Source organism: Physella acuta, unplaced genomic scaffold (assembly GCF_028476545.2).
Source record: "Physella acuta isolate Inbredline_101_S28 unplaced genomic scaffold, ASM2847654v3 ptg000944l, whole genome shotgun sequence".
NCBI classification, from domain to species: Eukaryota; Metazoa; Mollusca; class Gastropoda; family Physidae; genus Physella; species Physella acuta.
The window spans coordinates 2,501-15,159 of NW_026732461.1; the positions used below are offsets into that span (position 1 = coordinate 2,501).

Here is a 12,659-nt window from a genome sequence, read left to right on the forward strand (position 1 = left end):
AATGAATTTGCTATTGGTATTTCTACTAGGGAAGTTTCTAGTTCTATACTTTAAAGATAATAATGTGTGGCCTTGTTAATTTTTATGTGCTTAAAACTAAGTACATGAAATAGTTAAATAAAAAGTTTAAAGCATTTTTTCTTAAAACATTTAAATGTTACCTTAAAGCATTTTGATATTGATTAAAATGTTTACAACTTAAGTGATAATCCTGTACATTCATGTAAATAAACTGTTGTAATTTATCTTATGTATTTTTTTAAAAATGTGCCAACTGTATACTGTATAAGAAATCCCTAAACACTTATAGATGTTGCTGTAGCATCTTTATAGCTTCCAGTTTTACTTTCAAAGGAAAATCAATGTATAGTTTAAATATTTTAAATGACATTTCATGTGGCCTTTTTTAATTTAATAAATGACAATCATTTAAAATAACTGATAAGTGTTTTCAATTGTTTCTTGACTATGATGGATAGAAGTACTTCTGCAGCAACAGATATAAGCTCTATTGTATTCAATCTCTTTATTTTAAGTTTTCTGTTTACAATAATTTTCAGGATGAACTAAGAAATTCCAATTTAAGTTTTATCTTCCATGGTTCAAGTTTTTTATTTGTTCCTATCTGCTTTATGTCTTAATGCAAAAGCATTTTTAACTGCATGTATTAATGGACATTTTACTATTACACTGTTTCCTGTATTTTTAAATATATTTTTTTGGCAAATATGTCTTTATATTTTTTTAAAATCAGGTATAAAATGGTACTAGGAAACCAACCTGTTTTCAGAAGTGAAACTCTAAAATTATAAAATTATAGCTATCACTAATTTTAAATGTTTTTTATTCTTTCATAAATTAAATGCATTAGTTAAAACTATTTTAAATATGGTTAAATGGGGCAAATGAATGTTTAACTCAGAAATAACTGAATCAGTAAATAATAAATTAATATCTGAGATAAATGTCCATTTGTTTAGGAAATTAAATTTGTTTTGATTTTTTTTAAGAAGCAGCCAAATTTACATAAAACTCAGATATATAGATTCTGTTTCTATACTTTACAACATGAATGTGTGTGTGTATAAAATTGACCTTGTTAAATTTGTACTTACAGTTCTGTCAAATGACACAAGTTGCTATTTGGTAGATATCAAACTTGACATAACATGTTCATTTATCTTTTGTTTGCTCAATGATTTACATTACAAAGAATTGAAAGAGATCAATCTGATCAGCAAGGAAACTAATTAAGCCATGTTAGATTTAAAATTAAAATACATACATTACAGATAAACAAATGTATTGCAATATCTATTTTCAATATTTTATATCATAAGAGAGGGAAATGTAAAATAAAAAATGTATTTAAGTATTAGAAAAAGCTGTATGACAAGCTTCAACAAAAGATCTATACATGCTAAACAAAATAAACACAAGAAGTACAAAAGATTCAAATTATTTGTCAAACAAGCTGTGTGAAGTCTTCCTTTCAAACTATGAAAATTCTAAAGGTTAACATAGTGTGACAGTATCTTGAATACTGAACCCTCAGTGTGGCTTTTAAAAAATAACCTTATAAACACAACAAAAGATGTATTTACTTATTTGCTTCCTTGTTTTCCATTATATTTTTTCATAAGACAAAACTGTGATTAAAACATTTCTCTTGTAAATAGATTTTAATTAACATTATGATACCTATTTGCAAATACTGAATGTGTGCTCTTTGAAGTTTATAATGTAAAATCTTTACTAACAAACATAATAATTGTGATACAAAATGTATGGTAAATAAGTAACCCACATTTTCAAAAAGAGTCATTGTTTATAATTACAATAGTCATAATTTCAAGCTGGACTGTATAAACAATTTTTTTTTAAAAATACATCAGCTGTAACAAAAGTGCTTTTGATTAGTATCTGTTTTTAAAAGAATACACAATTTTAAAACATAAATAATATCTAATGAAATCTTGTTTTCTTTGTCAAAATTATGTGTGTATTCTAAAAAAATATTAACTACAAGGAAATAACTAATTAAGCCATATATTTCTTCTAGAAAACAGATGTTTGAATTTCGACCACTAGGAAGTTAGAATTAACTTTCAAATAACATCAAAAATTAATGTGGGTTCTGGAATGCGAGTTGGAATGTTGTAATGTAAAGATAAACAAGCAAAATGTTCTGTATAGTACTAAAAGAGTGAATGCACTTGGTGTTTAATTTATTACTCTATAGAAATAGTTCTCATCTTTAACTGTTTTTATATTATCATTCAGTATTTATTCATTATACATAGGTCATTTATCAAGCGAATAACAACAGTATAGTTTTGATTATTTTAAAATTATTTTTACTCAACACAAAATCTGGTTAGTCTAGAGTCTAGCATGTACTTACTTTTTACTCTTAGGTCTTCTAATTTATGTTAGTCATGTCATTATTTACCCTAGTTTGCAAACAGGCAAGAAAATGTTTGATTCAGCACAAAATAAAATGTGTAGCTTAGGGCAATAGGACACCTTTGTAAACAAAAATAAGTTGATTAAATTTAAAACTTCTGACTTGTGTGAGGGACTGAGGTCACTGCATAGTCTTTTAGCTTTTTTGGATATTCAACATGAATATATTTACATCAGCTCTTAATAGGGCTTATATAAGAACTTGTGTAAATTTGTATTCAACTGTTTTGCTATCATAATGTTATTTCATTATTAAAACAGATGAAAGGAGCAAAAAAAAAAGAAAAAAATCTTTTATAGATTGTTTTTTTTGCTTTCTGGGTTTCTGTTTGATTTCTTTTCATGTTTGGTTGGTTTGTTGGTTTGGTTGTTTTAATTGTGTGTCATACAGTTTCTGTGCCTTGACATTGTGTTTATGTTCTGTTTTATTCTACTGTAGCTTATGATGGATTTAATATTGTTTTTATGTTCTGTTTTATTCTAACCCAACTTTGTTGAATTTGGTGGTGTTTATTTTGATTTGTTATATTTTACTCCAACCTTATATTGTCAAACTTATCTTGTGAGCTATCAACTAATTTACGATTTGCCCAACTTCAAGTCTGCATGAGCTTTCATATTTGTTTATTGTCATATGTGTGGTTCTCTTGTTGTTAAAGTTTTCCATAAAAAAGAATATGCAGCATATCACACCATTGGAAATGATGAAAAAACATGTGAGTGACAAAGTGATACAAAGGTTAACTTTTGTCTGCCTGAACCTCCTGTGTCAGAAAACATTCTAAAGAAATTATAGCGATCAGGGGTGTGAACGTTCAACACAGACGTAGGCCTAGAACAAAATCAACCTATCAAGTTTGTTGTCAACTCTTTAAGTAGGCCTAGAACAAAATCAACCTATCAAGTTTGTTGTCAACTCTTTAAGTAGGCCTAGAACAAAATCAACCTATCAAGTTTGTTGTCAACTCTTTAAGTAGGCCTAGAACAAAATCAACCTATCAAGTTTGTTGTCAACTCTTTAAGTAGGCCTAGAACAAAATCAACCTATCAAGTTTGTTGTCAACTCTTTAAGTAGGCCTAGAACAAAATCAACCTATCAAGTTTGTTGTCAACTCTTTAAGTAGGCCTAGAACAAAATCAACCTATCAAGTTTGTTGTCAACTCTTTAAGCAATGGAATCATTAATCAGATTGAAGTAAGAATGATCCTTGTAAAGGACATTAATACATTCGTGTTATTTTATTAAAACTAAAACGGACATTTACATAGGTAGTCGTATTAAATTAACATGATGTTTTAATGATTGGCAAAAATTTTACCACACTTCATCTAGTTTGTGAATGCCGTGAAAACTGGTTGAATCCATGTCCAATAAATCTAAAAGTTGTCGTCCATTTTATACCTTGTAAGTGGGCTAATTGGAAATCTAAGGATCTATCCCAGGGAGGCAAGGCAGGGAGGAATATTTCTAACGCTTCAGTGGTTTTATGCAGTGGTTTGCTGAATGAATTTAGTTTTCTTTTTTTATTCATTAATAAACTATTGATTTCTTTTTCTCTTTCTCTCTCTCTCGCTCTCTCTCTCTCTCTCTCTCTCTCTCTCTCTCTCTATATATATATATATATATATATATATATATATATATATATAGGGCCTATATATATATATATACATATTCACATGCAAAAAAACACGAACACAATCATTTCTTGAAAAATAATTTTGTATTCCGAGACGCCAAGAATAATACTGGGAGGTCGACGCCACATAATACAAAACCACAAAAGCATGTGACGGGGTAGATAGAGTCAGTTGGTGTAATAATAGTATCAGTAGATAGAGTCATGTAGTGTATTAATAGTATCAGTAGATAGAGTCATGTAGTGTATTAATAGTATCAGTAGATAGAGTCATGTAATGTATTAATAGTATCAGCAGATAAAGTCAGTTGGTGTAATAATAGTATCAGCAGATAGAGTCAGTTGGTGTAATAATAGTATCAGTAGATAGAGTCATGTAGTGTATTAATAGTATCAGTAGATAGAGTCATGTAGTGTATTAATAGTATCAGTAGATAGAGTCATGTAATGTATTAATAGTATCAGCTGATAGAGTCAGTTGGTGTAATAATAGTACCAGTAGATAGAGTCAGTTGGTGTAATAATAGTATCAGTAGATAGAGTCATGTTGTGTAATAATAGTACCAGTAGATAGAGTCATGTAGTGTAATAATAGTACCAGTAGATAGAGTCAGTTGGTGTAATAATAGTACCAGCAGATAGAGTCATGTAGTGTAATAATAGTATCAGTAGATAGAGTCATGTAGTGTAATAATAGTACCAGTAGATAGAGTCAGTTGGTGTAATAACAGTATCAGTAGATAGAGTCATGTAGTGTAATAATATTATCAGTAGATAGAGTCAGTTGGTGTAATAATAGTACCAGCAGATAGAGTCATGTAGTGTAATAATAGTATCAGTAGATAGAGTCATGTAGTGTAATAATAGTACCAGTAGATAGAGTCAGTTGGTGTAATAACAGTATCAGTAGATAGAGTCATGTAGTGTAATAATATTATCAGTAGATAGAGTCAGTTGGTGTAATAATAGTACCAGCAGATAGAGTCATGTAGTGTAATAATAGTACCAGTAGATAGAGTCATGTAGTGTAATAATAGTACCAGTAGATAGAGTCAGTTGTTGTAATAATAGTATCAGCAGATAGAGTCAGTTGGTGTAATGATAGTATCAGTAGATAGAGTCAGTTGGTGTAATAATAGTATCAGTAGATAGAGTCAGTTGGTGTAATAATAGTATCAGTAGATAGAGTCATGTAGTGTATTAATAGTACCAGTAGATAGAGTCATGTAGTGTTATAATAGTATCAGTAGATAGAGTCATGTAATGTATTAATAGTATCAGTAGATAGAGTCATGTAGTGTAATAATAGTATCAGTAGAGTCAGTTGGTGTAATAACAGTACCCGTAGATAGAGTCAGTTGGTGTAATAATAGTATCAGTAGATAGAGTCAGTTGGTGTAATAATAGTATCAGTAGATAGAGTCAGTTGGTGTAATAATAGTATCAGTAGTTTGAGTCAGTTGGTTTTACGCCTTACGGTGTAGAAAAAGCGCACAGAAAAACAATGTGCAAAGGAAAATTGCGCACAAAAAAATCGCGCACACAGAAATAATGCGCAACCAGAAAATTGCGTTTGCAGAAAAAAAGCTTAACAACTTAATTGCGCATTTTCCCGTTGAGCATTTATCTGGGGACCTATAAGAAAATTTTAAAAAAAGATATGTATGTTTGAACTTATTAATAAATGTAGGAGCTGGAAACAGATTCAGTTGATTTTATTCTATCACTTTACCTCAATAATAGCATTGAAGATATGACAGTTTTTTAATATTGGAAAATGATATCGAAACGTGTTTTATCAAGTAAATCATATGACACACACTTACTCCATTGCCGCCCATTGATTGATCGTGTGGACGTTAGTTTCTTCTCTTACTCTCTCATGTTTTAGTCCTCGAACAACCGGTGTCAAATGTGGAATGCTGCCCGGAACGTATGTTTGAAACCCTCTTTAATACCAGATATTCAACCTCATACTTTTGGAATCAAACATACAAATCTTAAAAGCCTTTAAAAATTGAAGAGTAAAATGATGACACAAGTAATGAGCAAGTTGGAAAATGTTTCCATTTCAAATCTTGGGAAAGAAGTTTTGAATTTGACATAGAATTTATGAAATAAAAAGTACCTGAACACAGAGTTTCGTCCAATCATCTAAGCTTCTAATTAATTCGTTCAATTAATTCGTTCATTTTGATTTATTTTTTAATTGTCAGCCATACTACTAAATGTGTTGTTCACTTCTCTGAGATTTTTTTTACTGCCAGAGATTTTAGTCAATGTGTTTTCTTCCACTAGCTCCTGTTGCCATCCATCGCCAAACCTCAACCACTGGTCTGTTGTCTGCCGTTAAGCTGTCCAGTTTAGGCGAGCTTCCGGCCAGAAGCAGTGGCCACTCGACCCCCACGTCAGACGAGCTAGAGGACGAGGTCTTTAAACCCAGCAGGGCTTGCAGCAAACAGCAGGCTCAGGATGGACACTCTGAACCCAAGTTTAAACGTTTGGAGAATTTACCAGAGGCGGCGTCCTTTTCGTTTTCAGACGAGCAAGATAACGTCAACAAACAGGTGTCATAATAGGTGCACCACGGGTTGATAGGTGCACCAAAAGTTGAGTGGTGTACCAAGTGTTGATAGGTGCACCAAGTACTGATAGGTGCACCAAAAGTTGATAGGTGCACCAACTGTTGATAGGTGCACCACGTGTCTATAGGTGCACCAAAAGTTGATAGGTGCACCAAGTGTTGATATGTGCACCAACTGTTGATAGGTGAACCGAGTGTTGATAGGTGCACCACGTGTTGATTGATGCACCAAAAGTTGATAGGTGCATCACATGTTGATAGGTGCACATATTTGTGCAACGTGTGTAGGTAGACCAAGTGCACTCACAAAGATGACTCTGCTTTGTTTACATCACATTTAATAAAGCTGATTTGTCGTAGTGCTACAGAATTAATTATAACTAAGGGTATGACTACCGGCCCAAAACGGTGTCATTAAACATTTGTAAATATTTTAACTGTGATCTTTTAATGTCATTTTCTCTTTTAAATGTAACATTAAAAAATGTGATCAAACATATAGGCTATCTACTTTTCTCATAACACGAACAACGTGTCTAAAACCTGCGAGTTTTTGTTTAGTTTTGAAATGAGCCGCTTCAGGTTTTCTTGTTACATCCACATGTAGGCCTATTCGTCTGTTAGATCTATGTAAGGCCTACTACAGCTGTGTACTACAAAAGCTTAACGAGTCTTCGAGCCTAAATGTACTGCACAAGGTTTTTGGTTCATTCTTGATCGTATTGTGCTATGCTGTATTTCCTGTTTACAATACGTCTTTGGTTTGATAGCAGAGTTTTTTCCAGGCTTCTCTTTGGTAAAGGGGGAGGGGGGGGCAGATCTCCCCCTCCTCCTCACCGCCCCCCACCCCCCCCCCCCCCACACAAAAAACATCTACCACCTCACTCCGTCCCCTCTTGAACGAAATAGAATTTATGTAGATAATATACACGCCTCCCACATCGCCCTCCCCCAAAAAAATATTTCAAGTTCCCATCTCCCCCCCCCCCCCTCACCCCACCCGAGAAAAAAGTCTGGACGACTGTTTGATAGGGTTTCATTTCGAATACATTCCTGATTAATAGGCTGTAAGAAAAGCATTTTAAACGTAACTGTTTATATTACTGTAAAGATATTTATTTATTACGATTATACAGGCGTAGGAAAGAGCTTCCTTTGGGGTTGTGTGAGTTTTGTGATTGTCTATGTATTGGTGAGTTCTTGTAGGTGTTTTGTGATTGTTTTACAAATGTGTCAGTTTGTTTGTATGTTTGTGTTATAAGAAATGCAAGTAGGCCTACCTGTGTAGAAAGGTTTAGGTGGGTAGTTAAGGACAGACCTGCGGTATTGCGAACAATCATTATGGTTGAACGTTAACATACATTTGTGTATAGTGGTTATAATTTAAAACAAGAAGTTTTAGATAAAAATGTTTTTTTTTGTTCGTTTAGAGGAAATTGAAGATTTTTATGTACAATAGCATAGTTTCTTCCAGACTTTTTTGGGGTAGGGGTGGGCTTTGATATTTTCTGGGGGGTGGGGTGGGGGCGGACTACATTTTCCGGGAGGGGGTGCAGAGGCGGACAATGGTAAAATATGTTTTCTATATAAATTCCATCTCGTTCGGGGGGAGGGGGGGGGGGTTAGACTATCTTTGAATAGATGCCTGGAAGAAACTATTTAAGCCTACAGTAGTCTGAATTTAATTTTGAATGTTGCAAATGTAAATTTCTCTATTTTGTACTATCAATCAATCTTTATTGTATAGAATGCAAATTTGATTGCTGTATCCTTTACAATAGCTGTTGGCTAAATTATCAGTTGGTAGATATTGACATTATAATGTTTCTGTATATACACACACCGTTTTTGCATAATATTTGCTGTATTGTATAAGCAAATAAATTTCAATTCATGTGAAAATGACAGACCCAAACGAAATGGTTGTTTTATTCTTTGCATTTCCTTTTTATTTCTCCTTTGTTAATAAGGGTTGTTTTAAAAATGACATCACACGCATGTTAATTTTTGTTAGTGTTATATATATATATATATATATATATATATATATATATATATATATATATATATATATAATATAAAAGAGCTCCCCTGTCTGCCCCATGACAAAAGTACCATGTTACTATGGACATGATGGGCCACTATAATCTTTCTCTAAATCGAATCAGTCGCTTACATGGGGGCTCCGACTGTTGAGTGACCGGGAGCGCCCCGGGTGACAACATTAGTTTCAAAGATCACACTACAAGGCGAAAATTAGCCCCCACTAGGGCTAGGGCTAGGGCTAGGGCTAGGGCTAGGGTTAGGGTTAGGGTTAGGGTTAGGGTTAGGGTTAGGGTTAGGGTTAGGGTTAGGGTTAGGGTTAAGGTTAGGGTTAGGGTTAGGGTTAGGGTTAGGGTTAGGGATAGGGTTAGGGTTAGGGTTAGGGTTAATGTTTGGGTTAGGGGTAGGGTTAGGGTTAGGGTTAATGTTAGGGTTAGGGTTAGGGTTAGGGTTAAGGTTAGGGTTAGGGTTAAGGTTAGGGTTAGGGTTAGGGTTAGGGTTAGGGTTAGGGTTAGGGTTAGGGTTAGGGTTAGGGTTAGGGTTAATGTTTGGGTTAGGGTTAGGGTTAATGTTTGGGTTAGGGGTAGGGTTAGGGTTAATGTTTTGGTTAGGGTTAGGGTTAATGTTAGGGTTAGGGTTAGGGTTGGGGTTAGGGTTAGGGTTAGGGTTAGGGTTAGGGTTAGGGTTAATGTTAGGGTTAGGGTTAGCGTTAGGGTTAGGGTTAGGGTTATTGTTAGGATTAGGGTTAGCGTTAGGGTTAGGGTTGGGGTTAGGGTTAGGGTTAGGGTTAGGGTTAGGGTTAGGGTTATTGTTAGGATTAGGGTTAGCGTTAGGGTTAGGGTTGGGGTTAGGGTTAATGTTTGGGTTAGGGTTAGGGTTAGGTTAATTTTATGGTTAGGGTTAGGGTTAATGTTAGGGTTAGGGTTAATGTTTGGGTTAGGGTTAGGGTTAGGGTTGGGGTTAGTGTTAATGTTTGGGTTAGGGTTAGGGTTAGGGTTAGGGTTAGGGTTAGGGTTAGGGTTAGGGTTAGGGTTAGGGTTAGGGTTAGGGTTAGGATTAGGATTAGGATTAGGGTTAGGGTTAGGGTTAGGATTAAGGTTAGGGTTTGGGTAATGGTAATGGTAATGGTTATGGTTTTTGTTTTGGTTTTGGTTACGGTTATGGTTATGGTTATGGTTATGGTTAGGGTTAGGGTTAGGGTTAGCGTTAGGGTTAGGGTTAGGGTTAAGGTTAAGGTTAAGGTTAAGGTTAAGGTTAAGGTTAAGGTTAGGGTTAGGGTTAGGGTTAGGGTTAGGGTTAATGTTTGGGTTAGGGTTAGGGTTAGGGTTGGGGTTAGTGTTAATGTTTGGGTTAGGGTTAGGGTTAGGGTTAGGGTTAGGGTTAGGGTTAGGGTTAGGATTAGGATTAGGATTAGGATTAGGATTAGGGTTAGGGTTAGGGTTAGGGTTAGGGTTAGGATTAAGGTTAGGGTTTGGGTAATGGTAATGGTAATGGTTATGGTTTTTGTTTTGGTTTTGGTTACGGTTATGGTTATGGTTATGGTTAGGGTTAGGGTTAGGGTTAGGGTTAGCGTTAGGGTTAGGGTTAGGGTTAAGGTTAAGGTTAAGGTTAAGGTTAAGGTTAGGGTTAGGGTTAGGGTTAGGGTTAGGGTTAGGGTTAGGGTTAATGTTTGGGTTAGGGGTAGGGTTAATGTTTGGGTTAGGGTTAGGGTTAGGGTTAGGGTTAGGGTTAGGGTTAGGGTTAGGGTTAATGTTAGGGTTAGGGTTAGGGTTAGGGTTGGGGTTAGGGTTAATGTTTGGGTTAGGGTTAGGGTTATTGTTAGGATTAGGGTTAGGGTTAGGGTTAAGGTTAGGGTTTGGGTAATGGTAATGGTAATTGTTATGGTTATGGTTTTTGTTTTGGTTTTGGTTACGGTTATGGTTATGGTTATGGTTATGGTTATGGTTATGGTTATGGTTATGGTTATGGTTATGGTTATGGTTATGGTTATGGTTATGGTAACGGCAAGTGTTAGGGTTAGTTTTATGATTATATTTAGGACCTAACCTTAATCTGAGCCATAACCATAACCATAACCAAAACCATAACAAGATAACTTGTACCATTACAGATAGATTGAAGAAATTTCATTTATAAGTATATCAAATTAGTAGATCCGTATCAACTTTTCAGCTATTTCCGATAACCGGAAATGGAACTTTTTCTACTTTTAAAAGCTTGTTATTAAAACGTTTTTTATGAAAAAAAAATTTATAAGCTTTTATTAAACTCACTTCCTCTGTCGTCAGTCGTCAGTCTGTCTAGATCGAAACGCCGGAGTGAAAATTCGGACACTTCTACTTGACCGATACGGTTCACACTTGTCACGTGGGTCAAGACATGAAGACAACGCAATCTGAAATTAAATTTGACTAATTGGATGCCTAATTATTTTTTTATGAATTAGTTAAAATTTGGACCGAATTAGTAGGCATGTCTATCCAACCACACAACACGCGTCAGCACGTTCAATAGCTTCGCCATCACGTTCAGTAGGCGCGCAATGGTTTTTAGTCATGAAACTCTATTGTAAATAAAACAGGTAAAGTACTGATTTTTTTTTCATTAAAAACGTTTTAATAACAAGCTTTTATGTAATAATGCAGTAAAAAGTAGAAAATAAATTATTATTATAAAAAAAAAATTAATTTTAAAAAAATAACAAAAATTTTAATTATGTCTGAAAATTATTTATATTTAGTCCTTTAGCACTTACTTCCCTTTGATAAATTAGGAAAACACAATTACTTCCCATTATAAAAACATTGCATTAGTGGAAAATAATTTACTTTTTACAAGCTTTTATTTAACTCGCTTCCTCTGTCGTCAGTCGTCAGTCTGTCTAGATCGAAACGCCGGAGTGAAAATTCGGACACTTCTACTTGACCGATACGGTTCACACTTGTCACGTGGGTCAAGACATGAAGACAACGCAATCTGAAATTAAATTTGACTAATTGGATGCCTAATTATTTTTTTATGAATTAGTTAAAATTTGGACCGAATTAGTAGCCATGTCTATCCAACCACACAACACGCGTCAGCACGTTCAATAGCTTCGCCATCACGTTCAGTAGGCGCGCAATGGTTTTTAGTCATGAAACTCTATTGTAAATAAAACAGGTAAAGTACTGATTTTTTTTTCATTAAAAACGTTTTAATAACAAGCTTTTATGTAATAATGCAGTAAAAAGTAGAAAATAAATTATTATTATAAAAAAAAATTAATTTTTAAAAAATAACAAAAATTTTAATTATGTCTGAAAATTATTTATATTTAGTCCTTTAGCACTTACTTCCCTTTGATAAATTAGGAAAGCACAATTACTTCCCATTATAAAAACATTGCATTAGTGGAAAATAATTTACTTTTTACAAGCTTTTATTTAACTCGCTTCCTCTGTCGTCAGTCGTCAGTCTTTCTGTCTAGATCGAAACGCTGGAGTGAAAATTCGGACATTTCTACTTGACCGATACGATTCACATTTGGCACATAGGTCAAGACATGAAGACAATGCAATCTGAAATTAAACTTGACTTAATTGGATGCCTAATTAATTTTTTATGAATTAATTAAAATTTGGACCGAATTAATAGGCATGTCTATCCAACCACACCACACGCGTCATCACGTTCAATAGCTGCGCCATCACGTTCAGTAGGCGCGCAATGGTTTTTATTCATGTAACTCTATTGTAAATAAAACATGTAAAGTAAGGAAAAAAAATTCATAATAAACGTTTTAATAACAAGCTTTTATGTAATAATGCACAAAAAAGTAGAAAATAAATTATAGACTACTATTTAAATAACTATAAAGAAAAGCGTGGGTCACTTTAGTATCTATTGGATACCTTTAAGGAAGACACCCACGCTTTTCTTTATAG

General features: G+C 33.9%; 1 protein-coding gene across 1 annotated transcript in view; it reads left to right on the forward strand.

The window, feature by feature from the left end:
• Nucleotides 1-7,470, forward strand: part of LOC131953740 (dual specificity calcium/calmodulin-dependent 3',5'-cyclic nucleotide phosphodiesterase 1A) — a gene marked incomplete at its 5' end in the record, with an annotated part of 8,102 nt that extends 632 nt beyond the window's left edge. The window contains 1 exon segment of the mRNA XM_059317074.1: nucleotides 6,405-7,470. Coding sequence (XP_059173057.1) covers nucleotides 6,405-6,682 — 278 coding nt within the window.
• Between the last annotated feature and the right edge of the window lie 5,189 nt (nucleotides 7,471-12,659).